The sequence below is a fragment of the Patiria miniata genome, unplaced genomic scaffold (assembly GCF_015706575.1).
Source record: "Patiria miniata isolate m_02_andy unplaced genomic scaffold, ASM1570657v1 HiC_scaffold_28, whole genome shotgun sequence".
Classification (NCBI taxonomy): domain Eukaryota; kingdom Metazoa; phylum Echinodermata; class Asteroidea; order Valvatida; family Asterinidae; genus Patiria; species Patiria miniata.
The window spans coordinates 4,097,455-4,118,572 of NW_024037067.1; the positions used below are offsets into that span (position 1 = coordinate 4,097,455).

Consider the following 21,118-nt stretch of genomic DNA (forward strand, 5'->3'; position numbering starts at 1 on the left):
TTGAAGAAATATGTTGGATTTAGAAAGCCCACCTCATCCAGCTCACAAATAAACATTTCAAATTAACATATCAGAGCCATGACTGACAACATGGATGGAAGGAAATCAAAACGGGTTGGTACGATTCAATAACAATAGTTCATTCAGAAGGATATTACCAATTTGATTCGTTTATATGTTACAGATGGTCTCCTTTGCTTGAGTTCATTGTCAGTGACTTACCCTGGTATTCCTATGGTGTATTTATGTGAATGTATATACAGATAACTGCAAGTCCTATTAATTATCCTCAAACATTACATACAGAAGACCTCCAGTTCATTCTGGAGGAATGATACTGCTTGATACTGCTTGCAATATATGAATCTTATTTAGTAATATTTATCTTATTTGTACAGTTAGACACTAATACATTATTTACATCAGCTTATAAAAACCCAATCCCTTGAGAAAAGTTAGCATTTTGAGATTGTGTAATGAAAATCCAGGGGGGAAAAGACTTTGCTGGAAAATCATTACTACTATGAAAATTGAAAAACTAAATTATAAAAAAAATCTGAAATTGTTTCTTTCCATTATGGAATAAAAAAGCCAAAAAGTTTTGCCTTTACGCAAGGTAAAACAGATGAAAACTGTGGGCAAATGCCTGCCAAAAAGTGGGGGGGGGGGGAATTTTTGAGACCTGCTTTTGTCATGCTTCAGCTTGACTATATTGGACATGGTGGGTTCTTTGGATGAAATTGCAAAGGATCTTTGCATAAAATTATCGATACTGTGCAACTTTTATTGTTGCAATGACAACACAGTCTCATTGAAAAAGGATATGATTGCAACAACAAAAAGATACGTTCTCTCCAAGAAATTGTGTAAATAAATTACTCAATAATAAATTATTCACAATAAAAATATTTGTATGAGGAAGACTACAAAGTACAATAGCTGTATACAATGTACACACCCACTGTACCTATGTCAAATAATACCGTTTAAAATGCAGCGGTCTTTAAAAAATAAATGAAATACAAAAGTATACACCCGATCGCTGAAATTAATGCCTTGGGAAAGCAAACCTATAATCAGGGCCATTCATTGCCAGCACTGGTTTGTGTGGCCCTTTCTGAAGGACAATTGAATGTCATTCTTTGTGAGCACTGCCGGGTTATCTTCTGCAAAGCTATATCTGACAGGCTTGCTTGCACATTCAAGTATGTGCGCAAACCAGTCCGCACAGCACAATGTCCTTACCACACATTTGCAGGCCACAGCCCCTTCTCCTGTTACTGCACAGAGTCTAAATCTGGTGTGAGCATGTACATGTACACGTGAGCATGTACATGTACATGTACATGTGTACATGTAGCCCTGTGTAAAGTGGATCCAGTTTCAAGAGAAAGCATTATTCTGTGTTAATTAATGACACTAAGATGAAGGGATTACTCAACACATTAACTTGCTACTAAGCAAGTTGATGTTAGAAGTAGCAGTGGTATGGAAACATATACATTGATGTATGTTTCTGACAGTAAGTATATTTAATTTGGATGAGCAGGACCTTGACTAGAGGTTATAGTATTTTATTGCAGCTGCCAGCAGCATTTGCTTCAGTTTGGTGCCTTTCTGCTGTGCCTCAAAGAAATGTACTGAATTAGTTTTACTAGAACTTCAGTTAATATGCACACACCTGCAAATCTGCCTTCCTGAGGTCCTATCCAATACATGTACTGACAAAGTATGAATTTTTCTTTGTATGTGATTTTAAACTACACAATTAGAGCTTTTGAAACACTTATGAAGTCAATTGAAATCATGGAGGGAGAGAGAGAGTCAACAGGAACAGAACTTTGTAAATTTTAAGAAAGAATAAAGTATTCTGATGGAACAAGCTGTGGTTGAAAATATTGCAACTATTGCTAATTCTGCTAAAATAGAAAGTGTATTGTTAGCTACATACAGCGCCACTTTGCTTATTTCTTCTTAAATTGTAGGCACACTTCTCAGGGGCACTTTATGGGGCTGATGATCTATAGGACCACCTTGTTGGCCAGAAGTTTGTAGCCCTATGCTTGACCGGCCAAGCCTATACATTAAATACAACAGTAAATACAACATGTAGTATGAAACTTGATTTCTCCAAAAGTACATCTTCAAGTTGAGTCTGGTCCATTGCTTGAGGATTTGTCACAGATATCTTACTTACGGTTGTCAGTTCTACTTCCAAAACCTCCAGTGCTTAAGCCTCATACGATGGTTTCGGTCTCACAATCATTCATTGGCATGGTAAACGTGATGTCTGTATCACTAAACCTCTTCTTATTTGGCTCTTCAAAGTGTACACAGGTATCGCGCGTCTGGAACTTCAGCCCATTGGTGTTCGTTAACTCTGACCGGATCATCTCCTGCTCCGCTGTGGACTCGGGGATCTTGCTTTCAGACACACAGTTTTGCATGTTGCTATCAAAGCGTTTCCGATCGGAAGGGTTGACAGCTGACTGGGGCCTGTTAACCCCCGTCACACAGGAGGAGCATCCTTTGGTTCCTGTGGATCGTGTCTCAGGTATGGCGTCGATCTTCCTGCCACTACCGCTGAAGCTGTCCCGTTCATTCACACCTTGCATACTCAGAAACTTTGAGGTTCTTCGCTCGTAAGCATCGTCCTGGTCTGCGTAGTTCACTTTCAGGGGTTTATCACGTCTGTAGCTGTCCAACTGTGATACCAGCCAGTATGTCAGCAGCTCTCCTTTGCCCTTCATGTTCACAAGGCCCCTTTCTTCTAGTGTGTAGCCTGTAATCTTATCAAGGTTCTCCTTAATTTCCATGCTGCAGTGAATCTTAAGAGCTGTGTTCAAACAAAAAAGTATGAGTAGAATTTTTAGAAACAAAATTGTGCTCTCTTTAATTGTCTACACTTTTAACCCTTAGTCCCAAGGTATTTTTGCTTGTTACCTTACAGAATCCTTCAAACTTTACCAGCGTACAGGAATCCATAGACTTGAAACTTTAAAGGGGCATCAAGTCCCATGTTTACTTTCTGGACTCTCCATTCCAGAATCCTGCAGAATCCTACAAAACCTCCTGATGGATTCTGAAAGATCTTGGATCACTAGGTTTAATATGTACCAGCATTAGGTGAAAAAAAGAATACATACATATGTAGCATGTGCGGGGATAGTCAGTGTGCAATTTTCAACTTACGTAAACCATTTGACTCCATTCTGGATGTTGTGTTAACTGTGTCTCCAAACAGACAATAGCGAGGCATTGCCGTACCAACTACCCCTGCCACAACAGGACCTGAAAAACACATCAAACAGTACAACCTGGTAGAATAATGAAATAACATTGAGCTTTCACTCCAAGCTTTTCAAGTATCAAAGATTCTGCACTCTTTGTGAACTTGGGAAGGGGGGAGGCTGTGCAGAAATTATGTTTTTGCCATTTCGAACATCTAAGCGATCATGCAATACTTTGTACAGTGTGAAAAAAAATATGGACTCTGTGGACTAAAGTACCCCTGAACAAAGACGGAATATGCAAGAGGCTTCACCTCGCCCACTATGCTGACGAAGCGCACTTGTTCCCTGTGGCATCACAATTCCAATTACAAATTCGGAATCGATTCTGTTTCATTCTGGCATGGAGTCACCCATGCCTATTCAGTGACAGATTTGTCCAAACTCCTTCCCGACTAAGTGAAAATGTGCTTAGCCTACCAGAATGTAGTCCTATCCTGAGCTTCAGCCGGTCATCCGGCCTGTGTCTGATCTCAAAATGCTGCACAGCATCCAGCAGGTGGAGAGCGGTGGAGGCAATCTCACCAGAGTGCCTGCTGTTGTTAATTGGAAGGCCTGACACCAGCATGTATGCATCGCCGATAGTCTCTACTTTGTACGCATCATAGTAGCTGACGATGGCATCAAAGAGTGAATACAGGTCATTCAGCATGTCCACAATCTGGCAAATTTGGATAGAATTTTGTAGTGAAGTTTAGTTTCCAATTAAAAAATGATGTACATCTGAAAACAGTGACTTCAGGTTTTGTTTTACTTGCTATAAAAAAAAATTAAGAATTAGATTTGAAATAAGGAGGCTTAACATACATTGAAGCTACTGTTGTGAAAACATAAAAGCAATGGGGGATTTTAAGGATCTGTATAAAGAAAATAGGTGCATAGCCAAAACTCCATGGCTCCCACTACCGTGGCTGGGGTGGTGGGCAAGAGCTATATGAAGATGGGAAATTCATTCAAAGAAAAGCCCCATACTTGGGAGTGCTGCTCATTGCAGAAAACTGTACATAAACATTTGTGTGCCTCAGTCTTTTACAGGCATCACACCCCAACCCCATGTGCCACTTAAATGAACTGTCTGTTGAAACGGTAGTCCCACCTGGAAAGGAGTGCTCTGTGACGAAAGAGCAGTGAAGCCCACAATGTCACTGAAGAATAACGAGACTGAGTCAAATGACTCTGGCACAACCTGCCGGCCTCTCTTGAGTTGATTGGCAACTGGCCTGTGGATGGAAAATAACACCAACTTTTATTCAAAAGTTATAAAATATGATTTGTTCCCTTTTGCAGCTTGTACCTTGTCAAGTTGTCAAACAAGAGGAGTACCAGGATAGGAGATGCAACAAATAACAACTCGCATGTTCAAAAGGTAAGGTAAGACTTTTTTGTTTGCTTTTTTCCTTTGTAGATGTTGAATTCATGATGTCCAATCATAATGAGATATATGCTTATCATATAATATATTAATAAAAAGGAATACTGCCCTTTTCTTTTACTTCATAGTCAATCTTGTGACAGCTGACTTGTCAGGTGGCAAGTCGGGTCACAAGTAATTGGGAATGAACAATGATAAAGGATCACCCTGGTCAAAGTTCATTTACATTGCTTGACAATCGTCTCAAGCCTGTACTTGCTGTGTCTATCTAAATGTATGGCCATCACACGTCCATGGTTAGTCCATTGAGCCAGGTTTAAAGGCTTTGCTGCATTCATTTGTGATGTTGTAGCCACCGGCCAGCCACGTTTCAGGTCAGGTCACCAAATGCTACATAGCACACTGACTCAAGACACATTTGGTGAACTCCCAATGTGACTTGTAATGACTTGATTCCAACTCTGCTGACAGAGCTACAGCCAGTTATAATTTACCGCCAATCAGTATCTCAGCCTGCAACACTCACATAGGCAGCATTTGATGCAGCAAATTATCCGTCTTCTTCTTCTCCTCGATGAGTTTTTGAGTTCTGTCTTCCACAATTCCCTCCAAGTTGCTGGCATACTTCTCCATGATTACTATCATGTTATCCAGGATATTTGACTTCCTGAAAATTACAGCAAAATACAACACATTCCAAATTAACAGAGCCAGTAAATATAAACGTTTGTTTTAAGGTGTGTGTTTAATGGCAGTATAACTATACAGGCCCCCACAAACTCCCAGTACCCCCCAGGTGCCCCCCCCCCCCACAAACAAAAATCTGAAATTTTTCTCTTGCCAAGGGAGTGTCTTTTTCAATTATCCTTTTGAATAATTTAACAGAAGAGGACTTCCCTTTACGTACGGCTTTATGACGTGAATAAATTGATAAGAAAAAAGATCTCCCTCTAGCGTCAAAAGAGGTCAACCCCCCCCCCCCCCTCCGAATAAGCAGCACTTGCCTGGCCTTGCTTGTTGTCGGGTCTGCCTTTGGTGCCCCCTCATAACATGCTGATGCCCCTGCCCCCGGCCCCCCTCCCCCTCCTCCCCCCCTCCTCGGCCCCTCCTCCCCCTCCTCGGCCCCTCCTCCCCCCTCCTCGGCCCCTCCTTCCCCCCTCCTTGGTCCCTCCTCCCCCTCCTTGGCCCCTCCTCCCAACTGAAAAAGATCCTGGCTATGCCACTTGGCTGTGCCGAATTTGCTTGGCTACTGCTAACAACAACAGGAAGCAACAGCATCCTCTTACTGCTTGCCATGTCCAAGTAATTCGGATTCATACTTACATGCCCTTGTTGAGTGGCTTTAATTTTGATCTTATCGCCTTGAAGTCAGGTCTCCAGTCAGGCACCTCCTCCCAGCACTCCTGCATGATGTGTATTACACAGTCCGAGCACTCCTCAATCTCATTCACGTTAGGCCTGAATGGTTGCGTGGTATCCAGTGGGTAGGTCACCCGATCTACAATCTCTGCACAGAGGGATTAAAGATCAAATATTGAAGACAAAATAGTTAAAAACATATCAATTATCATACTCTAACTATGAACCTTGGTTTCCCTGCATAACTGTGACTTTAACAGTTATAAGGACAGTTAAATTACATTTCTGCCCACATCTATGCTTAAGTATGTTGCTCACATCGAAAGATGTGGGTTTGTGTACAGTTGGTTTAAACTTGGTTCACTCTTTCCAATCATTGCCCAAAGCTTGATTTAGTATGCCGATACTTAAATTTTTCTCTGTTTTCCTAGAACAGTAAGTCTTTAAAGTGATTTCCTATTCGTAGAGTATCTGTACCAAGCGCAAAATCTTACCCTTAGGACTGAGTGGACAGTTTCCATATGGCCCATTCCGTAAAATGATCTCAAAGAGAAGAATACCAAACGCATAGACATCTGCCTTCTGTGTACCAAATAAGGGCGGACATGGATCTCGTAGAAGTTCAGGTGACTTCCACAGTATGCCTGTTGATTTAAATGCACAATAAACAATATTAAGCATTAGAATTTGTTCATTTGTCAACAAAGGCTGGATCCAGTGAAGGCTAGAACAATGTATTTTGACAGGGATATTGGTGCTTGTGTCCTTTAGCAAGGCACTTTGCTACAATTGCCCATCATCACTGAGGAGTATACACAGGCATTGATTAACTCATGAGTCATGATTATGGAATTTCATCCCATTCTTGGAATTTCACCCCCCCAAAACCACACCAAAACCCCAAAGGCCTTATTATCCCCTTAAAATGGGAATAAAAACAGTGGAAGGAAGGTTACACGGAACACAAATGAGCATTTCAAAGTTTACATTAAAATAATTATGTTGCATTGTCAGTTAATAAGAGCGGTGGCAAAAAGTACATCATACTTTCATAGTAGGCATGCTCTCCCAACTCGGACATTTGCTCTTTGGACCTGAAGCGCCACAGTCCAAAGTCACAGATTTTGACCACCCATCTGCTGTCCACCAGGCAGTTGGATGACTTGAGGTTACCATGGGTGTGGATTTCCGAGGAATGAAGATACAGCATTCCCTGGATTCGAATTTGGACATGAGAAAAAAATTACAGGATTAATGAAAGAATGTTTGGGGTTGATTAAAACAGATAGATTAAAACTATCTACTGTCGTAGTTTTTTGGAGCTTAGGATGTAAAGACAGCAATCAACTGCCCACTTGCTTTAATGCATACATGTACCTGTTTAATAAGGTGCCTAAATATTATGGATTGAGTACACTTGTTTATGATAAAATACAAGTTCTCATTTCTTCTGAAGACTTTTAAGGACCACGACCGTTGCAAATTGAAAATCCTCCCTCAATGTACTCAATGCTTTTTGTATATTTTTCAAATGTAAGTTGAATAAACTTCAACATATTCCACAGTGTTTCCTTAATTCAAATCCATATTTTAGGATTTTCCTGATCCTCTGAAACCCAGTCCCATTTAGATGATTTGTTTGAGCACAGAAAAAGTGCAATTCTCATTTTCTAAATATCACCAATCATTTGATTTACCTTTATGATATCTCCTACTATTGAAGCTATGAACATGTTATCTAGTTTCATCTCATCGTTAGCAAGGATATCCTGTTTGAACAAAAGGTAAAATTTTAGTTTTGTAATGTTTAGCTCAAGTAATTTGTAAAGCCAAGTGAATTATAACTGAAACCAAAATGCAAAGGTTATTAGTAATTTAGGAAGTTGTCATTTGGACTTTTGCATTTCTTTAATTTTTTAGACAAACAATGGCTTTCTAAATGGATATTGCAGCTAGACATCCAATATGCATTTTAACTTGCCGGATTTCAAAATTTAACAACATACACTTTACTCAGTTTGCTGCAGTCAACTTGGTGCAAAGACCATAGAACACAAACAATGACATGAATGTTATATTTCATTGTGGTAAGCTCTATATGGAAAGAAATGCATACCTGTAAACTGCCTTTGGGGCAGTATTCGGATATAATGCAGATGTTAGGTGGATCAATGCAGGCACCAATAAACTGATTCAAATGAGGATGTCGAATATCACGCATCTGTAAACACAATAAAAGATTGATAAACAGGGGCATAGCATCTGAAAACTGACATATAGTTTATAGTGCAATCCAGTGTACAAGATATTTTTTATAAGGATGCATTCCTTGCAATGTATACTCTTGTTAAGTATATATGATATTCAAAATCTACATTTTGGTATATACAGTGTAGTCTTAAAAAGCCCTTTAACACTCAATATGCATCTCTACCTCACTTGAAAACTGGTGTACATCCACTGAAGGCAAACTAATTTCTTTTGTGCTTGTGGTGATGGATTAGGAATATATAGTGAAACAAGATAAGAGAAAGTTAAGTATTAGAGAGTTAATGGAAGAAAAACGTCAAAACTTAAAATATGGAGCATAACGTAGCTAAATACATTCAAGAACTTACTATTTTGAGCTCTTTTTTCATGCTTCGGCTGACGTCAATATGCTGCTTGAAGATCTTCTTCACGGCTACCGTAGCACCCTTGTATTTACCAACATTGGTGAAAATCTGGCCCCTTAAGCAATCGCCCGATGCTCGGCTCTCTGTTGTCATGATGCTCACCTGCAGTGATATAAATTGCCAGATTTGAGTATCTTTCATTAAAGGTCGCACTGAGCTGAGTGGTCCTCTTGAACCTCAGTTGTCACTGTAGAAAGAGATCAAGTGAAAGTCGGGATTGCAGTGGTCAACATTCAGTTGACGGTGGCACTTTTTTCATATTGACAACTTAGTTGTCTTTGTTACCTATGTTGGCAGTGATAAATGTGAAAATCAAACACCGGATCATGAAACTGGGAATTACACTGTCGATACTGTGCAGCTGACGAAAATATTGGAAGAAATTTAGGTGAGATTTTGAATTGTTAAGGAATGCACTGTATCATACTTTATTATTGTTATTATTATTTCTTGTGATGAAACCTAAGCGCTCTAGGCACTGTAGCTCACAAGCCTTAAAAAAAACCTGTAGAGAGAGGACAGGGAAGGAATTACAGTTTTGGGACTTGGGAGGAAAAACACGAGAAGAATATTCCGGGGAAAACCCACGGAATGAAGTAGGGAATAAAAACCCAATCCACATCTGGACCCGGGCATGGTTTGAACCCAGGTCAGGAAATGTTCAATCATTCTGTAATATCTGTTTGTTACTATTGTGAAAATTATTTTATATCGTAGGCTGCAATTTGCAGCCACTTGGCTAATTTGAATGGGTCGTGATTGATGAAATAGTGACATCGGTGGTGTCTTGAACTACGTACCCGACTTCCCAATGTGGCCGTAGAGCCATCCTGGCCTTTGAACTTGATCTCATTGTAGTCAATCCTCCATAGAAGACTCGCCAACTCTTGCTCGTACTTATACACCCTGTTGACGAGATGTGAATACATTTAATACAAAGATGTTTGAAGCAACATTCCTTTCTTGTTGCATCCGTTATAAAACCATTTAGAAGTAAGTTTAGATAGGCCTCGGGCAATTTACCGGTTAAACTGGACGCGAAGTCCTGCCTGAAGCATCTACCACACTGTGGTAGATCTTTTTTAGCTTGGTATAATTTTCACATGTTGAACAAAGTCTTCAACACGTTCTATTAGCTTTCTTACTAAAAATCATTGAATCTCAGAATCATTGAAAGAATTCCTTGAAAATGTAAGTGTAACTTGAGCAATACCTTATTTCAGAAAACTCTGTCGCTTTTTCAGATGCATTAGGAAAAGGAATACTTACCAATAAACAGTAAATAAGCTGATAATCACCAAGGAATGGTAATATAATATTAAATCAAAATGCATTTACCTAAATTCCACTGTGCAATGTTTAAAGTCTCGAGTGCAGTTGAAACTGTTGTGATATTCAAGGGGAATCCTTTAAGAAGAAAATGAGGCAAAGGAACTGGATTGGCGTCTTTTGCAAACCGGTATATTTATGAGTACCTGTGAATCGCCGCTCCGATGATAATTGCAATCAGCAACATACTGCCTAAGACAATGAAGGCTATCTCTGCAGGTGACATCGTTTCGTCCGGCGGTTTGCAAAACTGACGGAAGAAGCCACACCTTGGCTGGTCTAGAGGTGGACGGCCACCCGTCCAAGAGATATGTCGGTCTTCTCGAAGCTTCAGAGTCTGTTAGAAATTTGAAGGAAAAAAAATCAAACGTTGTGTTGTATTACGCCTCAAAGGGAAAAAAAGACTTGGCTGTTGAGTTTTCCAGTTCATATAGACCTATGGGAGATGATGAACTAATGCTTCCGAGTGTGTAACAATTTCAATGACAGAATCTATGGCCATCAGATTCATATGGCTCACATTATTGAACGGAATGCAGTTAATAATTTAGGCAGCAGATTAAAAATGTTAGGTCTTTTTGGTAGAATAGCATATATCTTGTGTGAGTTGTACACGTGTGGTTCTCAGTGGAGCACGTTTCTGTCAGTTGAGATACTTACCAGCTCTGTCTCATTGTTTGATGCGTTGTATTGGAAGTTGCCGACCGGCTGTATCTTGTAGTAGTAATCGCCTTGGCCTGCTGTCTTGTTTTGCTCCAGAGCGAACAAGGAGACGTTCATGAGGGCATTCCCGTTCTTGTTAATTGCACGCTGCATACCCATTATACCTAATGAGAGAAAAAAAAAACCGGATTTTAGTCCGGGAGCATCCAATATTGCATCTCTCGACTGCCAGTGTTATTGTCTCTACTCGTGAAGTGATGGGATCTTTTTAATCAAGTTAAAAACCCGGTGGTGATCATGACTAAACATTAAACATCAACATGACATGTAGATGCATTTAAGCTCCAAACAGTGTAGATAAACAACTGTGTAGACGGCCCTCCATGGTTTCAGTTTCATGGTATTAAAATCAAAACCTTTTTTTGGTTTTATTTCTGTCTGGTAATAATGAAACCAAGGATTTTTCAATCGTGTCCTTTTTAACGGCACTGGAGTTGGAAAGCCTTGAAATGACCTCCCCCTCGCTAACCTGACTCCTTATTAACTGCATTGGTTGTCTCCATGAATGTATACCACGTAGTTCCTGGTATTCCGTAAAAGCACTTTATCGCTAGATAACATATCAAGACTGAGAATTTTTGCTCACTTTGATATGTTCCTCTGTTGATGATTTCCTGAATGATCGCTATTCCATCTTCAATTTTACCCCCCTTGGCTAACGTGGCATTCAGACCATGGGCGTACAGCATGACAGCATCGTACAAAAATGGTGCCTCTTCACCTATCTGCAGGAGAAAAAATAGAACAGGTGCATTTATCAGTTTTGCATATTAATCACTACTTTCCGTTTTTTGTGTGTTAATCTGAATATATCCATCATTTGTAATAGCAATGCTGACCGTTGATAACCTTGAGTGCACTCTGTTTCTGCAAGCCTAGACATTGGCATACTTAGAGAAATTTGAAAGCGACCAGAAGATGATTTGAAGAAATTGAAACAAATCAATAATCTTTAAGTTTCCTCATAGGCTATAGATGTAATCATTATAATGGACTACATAATGCTGGTATATCAAAAGTTAAAGGTTTTTTTAATACGAAAATAATTTTAGACACATTTGCAGTTTTAGTTACGTGCAAATAACATTGATCAGAAAAGTACAGTACAAAAATTTTCTCGTTCGTTGTTTGTTTTAAATGTGAAGCAAAATTGAAATCAAGAGGAGAGGAAATTCATGAAGATGAAGAAGATTACAGAGCCGGCATATAGTACGGTCATAAAAGGTACTAAAGCTGTTTTTATAGGGCCCATGCAATGTGATTTTTCTAATGCAATCCTTGGTAATGCACCTGTGTGTCCCATATAACTTCTTTTTGCCACTTTTAAGGGTATTTTAATACCTTTTTGGTTTTTATGCTGACGAAAGTTTCCATATTCATGAGCAAAAGTGTGATATCATTTCAGGCAGAAACCTCAATTTTACAGCTATATTTTAGCACCAAAAATTTCCAGAATTTCGGAAAAGCATGGAATTAAAAAAAAAAATCAGTTTAAAGAAATGCACCTTTCAATAAAATTAACCAAAAGGGATGTCAAATATTTGCCTAAATTTAAGAGGAGTAGAAAGTTGAACAAATCATTTTTTTAGGAACATATTATTTTCCTATAATTACGTTCCTAAAAATCACTTCATGGAGACATGGCCCCTAGTAAGTAAGTATTTGTTTAGTAAACTCAGGGTTAATAGTTGATTCGGAACTCACAAACATGTCATCCTTTTCGAACTCGGTCAGGTTACTGTTATAGGGTGGTTCCTGGAGGTATGTCACGACTTCCTCTTTAAATTGTTCGTAGATTTCATCGTTAGGCGGCGTGTGAAACAAAAACAGTACGTTCTTGTAGTAGTGCAGAACTTCCGGTGTAAACAAACGGGTGTACGAATCTGAGTATTCACAGAGAAAAGAAAGAGAGAATTTCATTCAGTTTGTCGTGATGTGGTTTGCCAGTTCTCTCTTTTAATGCGCTGCCCATCTCATCTATAATGACTCATTCAGTGAAGATCCCAGGGTATTGGGGGGGGGGGGGTATATATCTGTTGCACCTGTATTGTGTCCAATTCCAAAGAATAAAATTGATTAGACCTAATCCAACACATTGAAAACCCGAGCCCCCGTTTCCGCACGCTTTTCCTCGAGATATGATCAGACTAAAGCTATTCATATAGATGGGACTATTTTATTTCAGGGTTATGACAGTGTCCTTTGAGCGAAATAAAAACAACACCATGTTTAGCGTCCCCGCCCGCTTCCTATTTGGAGGCCGCCTCCATAAATTTTCAACAGTGACATCATTTTGGCCTCTTTATCTGTTGCATCTAGCCCATATAAAGCTGTTATGTCATTTCCTTAGTCCAATGGCGGCCATTTAAGAAACAAAAATGGCGGCCATCTTGAAAAATAGCCCGGTCGGGCGGCCATTTTGGAGGGGAAAAAAGGGCCCCCCCCCGCTTCCTTTTTTTTAAAAAGGCGGGACGCTGAACATGCTTGGTTTTTTTTTATTTCGACTTATATCAGTTTGTAGTGATTGATCGTAATTAAAACATGATGGAAATTGAAAGAAATATGATGAAAGAAATCGATGGAGCTTAATACTTAATTTGAATACATCATTTGCGTACCTCCTTCTAGTGCCTTAAAGTCCGAATCATTCGGTATTTTGGGGTCGATTTTAACCACCACGTATTCCCCGTTTTCCAACAGTCCAAAGTCATCCAGAGCTTCGCAAAAATGGTACAACTCGTAGAACTCCCCCATGAAGAGATAAACTGCGAATGAAAAGAAAGTAGCACTGATAAACGTTCAAACATTTGATCTTGATTCAGTGGTGGCATGTGTTGAAATTGCACAGACCTTTTGCTAATTTAAGTGATTTCACTGAAAGTAGGCAACTGGTTCAGTCTGTTTGAGTCATCAAAAAGTATTTTGTATCAAAATTTCAGCATGTGACGAAAGAACTATTTCACTTTTGTTGTTACAGCTATTCTCTTGGCTGATAACTGGATATTAAGATATCAGACACATACCAGGAAACACGGTCCTTTATTATCACAAAAATGAAGTCGCTCCCTTCTAGTACGGTGGGGGACGTCTATAGTCCGACGTCCCATTGGTCCGAAGCCCCATTGGTCCAAAGCCCCATTGGTCCGAAACCCCATTGGTCCGAAGTCCCATTGGTCCGACGCCCCATAGGATTAGGGTTAGGGTCAGTCAACCTGAACCAGTGGAACTACACAGTATTATGTTTCATCGGACCAATGGGACGTGGGACGTCGGACCAACGGTACTTCGGACGAATGGTACTTCGGACTATCGAGACGTAACCGTTACGGTGTATGCAATTTTGATAACACTGCAAGTAAGACGTTGTTACATGACGTTGAAACTAATTACATTTGTCTATATTTTGTCTAAAACGGGCACGTGTCAATCTTTTACTCTAAAATAGAATAAAACCATTTGCGTAACTGAAATGCCACCCGGCAGATAACTTTTGACAGAAAGAGGCAAGTGGGGAACAAAGGATAACCTCAGCTTCGCCAGATTGTCCGGGTGAAAAGACCTTTCCCTGTTCTGAGCCGATATGGCTAAGCAGGCTGGAGTTTATCTCCAGCCTCATCTTAAGCATGGTGCGACTGAGATAATTTATATTCCCCTGGATGAAATGCCAATCCATTCACAGGTTACTCCCTAACTATGCGGTAACCTAGCACAGGTTGAACGCCCTCCGTTAATCGTAGTGTCGTAAGGGAGTCCCCCTAGGCTATGCGGTAACCCATCTGTAGGCCTACTCCTGGGTGGAGAGGGGCAAGAAAGGGTGTAAAGTGGCTTGCTCAAGGACATAACATATGGTCAGTAGCTGAATTTGAACCCGGACCGTCTGATCAGGAATCATATACCCTAACCGCTAGGTAATGTCAACAATATAATAGTTCAAAATATATAGTTCCCAAAACAAGTCCAATGGCATTTACTTCGGGTTGCCTTGTACGTCTTATCGACGATCTTCATCAGTCTCTCGTCATCATTCTCAGGCAAGAAGTACATTCGCCAGTAGTTGCGTTTGTACTGCTCGCTGTAAGACACGTTGATGTTGAGGTCCGGCAGTCGCATCTTGAGGTTCTTCATGATAGACAGGTTCTTCTCCTCGTCCGAGCTGACCAGACTGACCACGCTCCAGTTGAAGTGGCGCAGGAGCTGCATGACCGAGATGGCCACTGCGGTGTCGGTTGAGATGGTCCTCGCGAACGTTTTGTAAACCTTCTTGTCGCTGACTTCATAAGCTGTGCATTTCTGTAACATAAAGATACGGAATATTAGGAAATTGCTAGCCATAGGCCGATTGTTTTTACATCATCAAAGTAAGTGATGCTTAGTTGTCATCTGTTCTCGTCAACTTTCAGATTTTCAGAAAATGAATGTCAACTTTGGCCTACCCCTAGCGATGTACGTAGTGACTGTTAATTCATTAGGACGCCCTCTTGTGCCGTACTTTAGTTAACATTTTGGCTTCATTTTATTGGTTGTGTAGGCCGGATTATGGTGAACTCGTGATTTGGAGTTTAATATCATTCCCAAAGGCATGGAGCTGCATTCTTAGATCATGCAGCTTGTTGTTATTATTAAAAAATTTTGCTGACGGATAGGTCAGCCCCATATCTTGTGGTGTTTTTACTAACAGCTTGATAAATCTCTAGCAAACCAAGAGTCCCGATTATATCGGATTGTAATAAGATTGATTTCAGTGTGAGCATGCAAAAAAATTGGGTCGTTTTGTAACACGGTTATTTATGGTATACTTGCAATATTTGCAGAGAGAAAGACAATGCATTGAATATGACATGTAAAATAGGCGTTCAAACATTACATATAAAAATAGCTCTCGAGGGAACGCGACATCCAGTAATCACATTCATGAAATATTGACTCAAAGACTGTGCAACAAATTTTTTGCCTTAATCCATGCTTCTGATTTGTCCGTGCGCCGTGACGTTGGTCATTAATAATGTGGTCTTTTGATTTTGTAACACTCTCTTAGGGGAAGATAAATTGTCGAGAGTAGTGGTTGAACATCTACCCGAGGTTCAATGTGTTGGATAGTCTTTGAAATATTTATATAGGCCAACGCATGTCTCATGCATCACTTTTTATGGGTATTATATGCCCGTGTAAAAGTGTTTTGTAGTTGTCGTTATATGACATGCATTATCATCCCCGGCGTCCATTATGATTAAATCGCTGTCCCAACCTGGGCAGTCCGGCCACGGAAAAATGATTGAGCGAGACGCAGGTGTCTGCCTGTCTAGTTCCTCTGACGCCAACAGGATGTCATAACCGTTATAGTAGAACTGAAACCCATAAAACAAGGTTTCTTCGGTCAAGCTGACCGTCGGAGTGTGTTAAAAAATACAGGGCATGGCATGCAGCTGCAACGTATTTTCAGGTGTTTGTAAAACAAAAGATATTCTCGAAAGCTTCGAAGGTATCCAAAAGAAGACTTTTCAAGGCACATGTGTAAGAAAATGAGTGGTAACTCTAATGAGAAAGAGGTCAAGTGATTTGAACTTGTGCATCCTCCTGTCGGCATTAAAGAGAATGGAAACAAAAGATCCGATGCCAAATGGAATTCACCAAAACAGCTATGACGATGTCTATTTTCATGATATTGAAATCAACTTGCTGTAATATTTTCAAATGCGGATGTGGCAACTGTTGTGATGTGTGTATTTTTCCTGTTGTGAGAGGCGGTCGTAGATTGTTAAGAAAGGACGGTACTGCATTTTTTTCTTAATCTTTACTGCACTTTCGACCTCGACTATGATCTATATCACAGTTGGAAGATGATATCTGTGAATTCTTTAGGTCAACAGTATGAATCAGTCAACAGGAAAAGATATCTACTCGTGTAACGCAGTGTAGGTATGACATCACGCGTGGCAGTCCGTGCAACGCCATACCAATTATCACATGACTCAAATAGATGACGAAGGGGAAAATATTTATATTTCAATTTCTGCGCAGTATGCCTTTAAAATCCGAATTCTTATCCTCCTTCAATGAACGTTGTAACATGGACCTTCTCTTTAGGTTTATAATAAGGATAACAATTTCGACATGGAGTACCAAGCTATATCTGAAACTCTTCCCGGTGCTGTTTGTTTTCCGGTGTTCGTTTAATGGACGGGCTTATTTGGTTAAAATTCCCCGCGGTATGGTCTCACGGAAGATCAAAGTTGAGCGTGCGCGCCGTACCGACTCTCCCCTCTCAAGAATGGGGCCGCATTTCTGAGTTAATGAACCAATTCGTCACGCATGCATCTCGGGGTTGGCTCCAATAATTGCTCGCAACCTCTACCAACCGTGTTGTATAAAGCTAAGAAAAATACCCAAATAGGGCGGCGAGATCTTCCTTTAATGCCTGATTTTATGGCTCTTTACGTCATCGGTAAAGACATAAATGCATATCTAAAGAACCTCTCGAGCAATGAAATAGGCAATTTGTAATGTACCTATTGCGAATTATATTGACGCACATAACATCGGCGAATGACGTTCTAAAGGTTAATTTTGTGGGATGTAATTGAAAATGTTGAGGAATAAAAGGGTTCTTTTGCTTTATAGTCAACTTGAACAAGCTTTGTTCATTCTATTGTACTCCATTAAATAACGGTTAATTAAACACATGTTTCGCAGTTAAAAACTGAATTGTACATGTTAACATCATAGGTGATCTTATAAAAATTACTTTTCTTTAACACTAATATAAAATAATAAAACACAACATGATTAACTATATATAAAAAACACCCCTTGAAACTCATGTACATTAAAAATACTTAAAACTGATAAAGACAAACTACTATAAAGTAAAGATTAAAATGGTTAAAGTACTTCAAATTTTGCGGTAGAGCACTATTAGCAAATCGTATGGTGCTACTTGTACTGGTCCTACTTCTGAGTGTATCTTAAGGTTAAAATGGACATTTCTTTGAGATGGTAACCAATTTGTACACATATTGTGAGATCCAATATTGACAGAGCAAGATCACTGCACATTTTCTGTCGTCTTTTCTGAACGGTGTTTCGAGGGTGCCCATGTTCATTTCAAAGCATTATCATATCTTGTGTAATCTTTGCCGCGGGGAGATTTATGGTCCATGATGGAAACTAACCTTGTGACTCTTAGAGCTTGCCTGTAAATTACGAGAAGGGAAATTCACCCTGTCCTTTACATAGTTGTATAACGCATCCACCACCTTGCGTCAGATGTAACTTTGTATCCATTACCCCTTCATGACGATTCAGTGATTTCTACATTGTGCAGGGCATTTAGAACTATACCAATAAATCTCGAAGTGTGCGCGTACTCGACGAAGCTAAAATTCAGACTTCACAACATTCCCACACCATGATCCAATGCTTGTCTACTTCAAGTAGACAGACAGAGAACAAAAATGCACAAAGAACATAAACCTCACTAATGGAGATTCGGCCCGCTTGATGGGAACAGGCAAAGATTTAACCGAATACGGGTTGATATCGACGGAAAGTCAGACGGAGGACACGCTATACGATCGGCCCTGTCAAATTAGACACGATCAGGAAGTATCAGTGATTCCCGGCACATGGCAGGGGAAGTACCGGTCAATATACCTAGGGCCATGAGTTGGATGTGAATAAGACTGCCTTACAATGATCAGGTCGTTGGCACGAGGCTTCAGTGACTTGTCATGGGCGCACTTCGTGTCTTTCGTCTTAAGGGGTACGATTGAAAAGCAAAGCCCAATGGGCATAGACACCTAAACCGATACATGACACGAAGAAGTGATCGACTGTCCGTATGTTAGGCAATGATCGCAGGTTCTTTCAGTTCTCCTTTACCGCATTGAGATTAGACCGCAACGATCAAATTGCCTTTTTTATATTAAGTGAAGGATGGTATAAGGTTGCATTCAGTCGAAATTGGTATGTAGTGCGTTAATGACCAACTGATGGCAACTGTATCATATGCCAACGAGAAGTTGCTGCTACGAAAACTGCAAGCATCTGCCATTAGTCGTTTAAGTGCTTGGTATCGATTCTCCTTGTTTCAGCCTGACTAAATTGATCACGGCTTCATACCACATTGATTGGTTTGGTAAAGGATAAGAACGCATATCTAAAAGGTGTAGGCCTATACTCCCTATACACACAAGCTAGATTAAAACTACGTATCAAAGTTCAATTACTTGCAATATAATGCTTGCAGTAGACCCGTAAACTGAATGGTTCTTATAGGCTGGATGGAAAGAAACTGCGTTAAACCGCTTTTCCTTCTTCCCGAGGTCCTTCAGTACATGTTGACAAAATCATCGTCGTGTTTCAAGTGTGCCGCCGAGTGTAAACACTAGATACTCAGATTACTACTTGGCCGTGTAGGACTGTCAAACATTGCGGATGGCTCATGTCTTGAGTTTGCACAGATGAGGAGCGCTGAACCCATTGTCAACAGCAGACTATTTAATGTGTACCCAATGTACTCTTTCTGTATTAATTGTAGCAGACACCCCCCCCCCAAAAAAAAACACCCCGATTTCAAAACCTAGGAAAGAATTTCATGATTCCTTTTTTTATGAATCACGTGATTGATTCTAATGCAGGTTTGCATCTTTTGCCTGTTGGAAACACCCATGGTTCGGGTTTTGATCTTGCCGTCAGCATGAGTCCTTGCTACGTCATGAATTATCTTTGTTGATAATTAAGAACGTCTTTCTTAACATAAAACATCATCAGAATTATTAAGACAATATCGAACTTGCCAATGAACGTATACCAAAGTGGCCCTTATTTTGTATTGCACTTTTGAGTTCATTTAAAAAGGAAAAAACCAAGAAACCGACAATATATGTTGTACAGACAATTTTAAGAAATTTCTAAAGGGAAAGGACACTTGCTTGTTTTGTAATGTATCAACCGCACTCTCAGAAAGTGCAAAATCAGACATTATGTCGGTAATATACTCCGTCGAGACATACATGCCCTTCCCTACAGTGTGCCAGTCAACACGAAAATAAACACTGTACATTTGCGCAAAAGTGAGGCAGCCAATACACGGTAGACAGATTTTGTAATGAAATAATTGTGTACAACATTTGAGATGAGCGACTTTACTCGCCACGCACAAAATTCTTTTGGTTTCTCAAAACGCCACACACACACGCTAGCATCCCTAGATGTAGTCTTCCGTTGCTGGATTAGCCAGGGGTGAAATATAGAAAGCTTTGCGATCAATTCAATCAATCAATCCTTGCGCAGTCTCCACCTGTATAGGAGATTCTGCAACAACCTGCATGCAGTGGTACGAAACACGCCATGTATTTCTCTCCTTGGCATTTTTTTTTTTGTTCAGATTGCGGAAATCCATTAACTCTGCCAGGGTCAAGTGTAGGGGCCTCTATTGTTCGTGTTCCAGGGTTGGGTCGCGTTTTCCAAGGAGAACCCGCTGTTCAATCTCGCCAAAAAGCTATTGTAATATTTCACCTGTTCTCGGGAGGACACGCGTACAATTTCTGGTGCACAGTGAATCTACTCGTATTGATTGCGCACGCAACACTTGCAGATGGACCAAAAGGTGTTAATATAGAAACAGCAATGAGTGCACACGTCGCCCCCTTAAATTGCTATTAAAAGAGGCGATTTATGGTGGATTCAATCTCTAGAACCTCACGTTAATATCGGGAACGTGACACCAAGTGCCTCAAATCATGAGTGTGATGAAGAGGGTGCTTAGACGGTCGGCTATCAGGCAATCTGTTATGCACAACATTCAGGAAGCATAGCCGTTGTAGAAAGAAGTGCTGGCACTCAAGGGATCCTCTCAGTCAAAGAGTAATAAAAATGTGGGGGAAAATCAATGACGACCTTTTGAAAAAGTACGAAAACAGGCGAGAAGAGAAAAACATGTTCAGGGATGAGTTGCTTAATCCTGTGCAGTGAATGCATCGAGAAAAGGTTATTGTTAAAAATAAACATGGCATATCATGTGAAGGTGACTTTTTGAGGAAAGGATAGTATTATCGACAGGCAACAATGCTGACAATTAATAATATAGCCAATGGTTTTCCGAATCAGGCAAAAAAATGGAAGCCTCGAGAAATACTGTTGTTGAAAAATGTGGAGTTGACAGTGATTAATTAGGATACCGCCTTAATAAGTCATGACAGATCACTGCGTGTCGTCGGATCTCATCCGTGATCTGTTAATAAACCTCAACTGCACACAGTTAGTCCTTCTTGAAAAAAAAACAAAAAAAACATCTTGCCATCTTCAGTGTGAAAAAAACATGAGATATGCAAGGATGAGGAGTCAAAGTGAAGACGCAGGCTACAGTATTA

General features: G+C 40.1%; 1 protein-coding gene across 1 annotated transcript; it reads right to left on the reverse strand.

Moving 5' to 3' along the window:
* Positions 1 to 1,343: 1,343 nt before the first annotated feature.
* Positions 1,344 to 15,062, reverse strand: LOC119734711 (receptor-type guanylate cyclase Gyc76C-like). Its single transcript, XM_038208250.1, has 18 exons — positions 14,720 to 15,062; positions 13,367 to 13,513; positions 12,453 to 12,631; positions 11,335 to 11,473; positions 10,686 to 10,852; positions 10,172 to 10,362; positions 9,497 to 9,602; positions 8,640 to 8,798; positions 8,138 to 8,242; positions 7,719 to 7,790; positions 7,069 to 7,234; positions 6,516 to 6,665; positions 5,986 to 6,169; positions 5,189 to 5,329; positions 4,387 to 4,510; positions 3,711 to 3,951; positions 3,193 to 3,291; positions 1,344 to 2,836 (listed from the first exon to the last, which is right to left on the reverse strand). Exons 1-18 carry the CDS (start codon positions 15,045 to 15,047, stop codon positions 2,238 to 2,240), a joined length of 3,297 nt encoding a protein of 1,098 aa, XP_038064178.1. The 5' UTR covers positions 15,048 to 15,062; the 3' UTR covers positions 1,344 to 2,237.
* Positions 15,063 to 21,118: the final 6,056 nt, after the last annotated feature.

Bases quoted from the DNA above. Each gene is read 5' to 3' on its own strand.
- LOC119734711 (XM_038208250.1), bottom strand. From the start codon at position 15,047: ATGTTACAGAAATGCACAGCTTATGAAGTCAGCGACAAGAAGGTTTAC. The intron at 10,363-10,685 runs GTAAGTATCTCA...AATTTCTAACAG, and splicing joins CAAACAATGAGACAGAGCTG to ACTCTGAAGCTTCGAGAAGA. The intron at 8,243-8,639 runs GTAAGTTCTTGA...TTGTGTTTACAG, and splicing joins TGAAAAAAGAGCTCAAAATA to ATGCGTGATATTCGACATCC.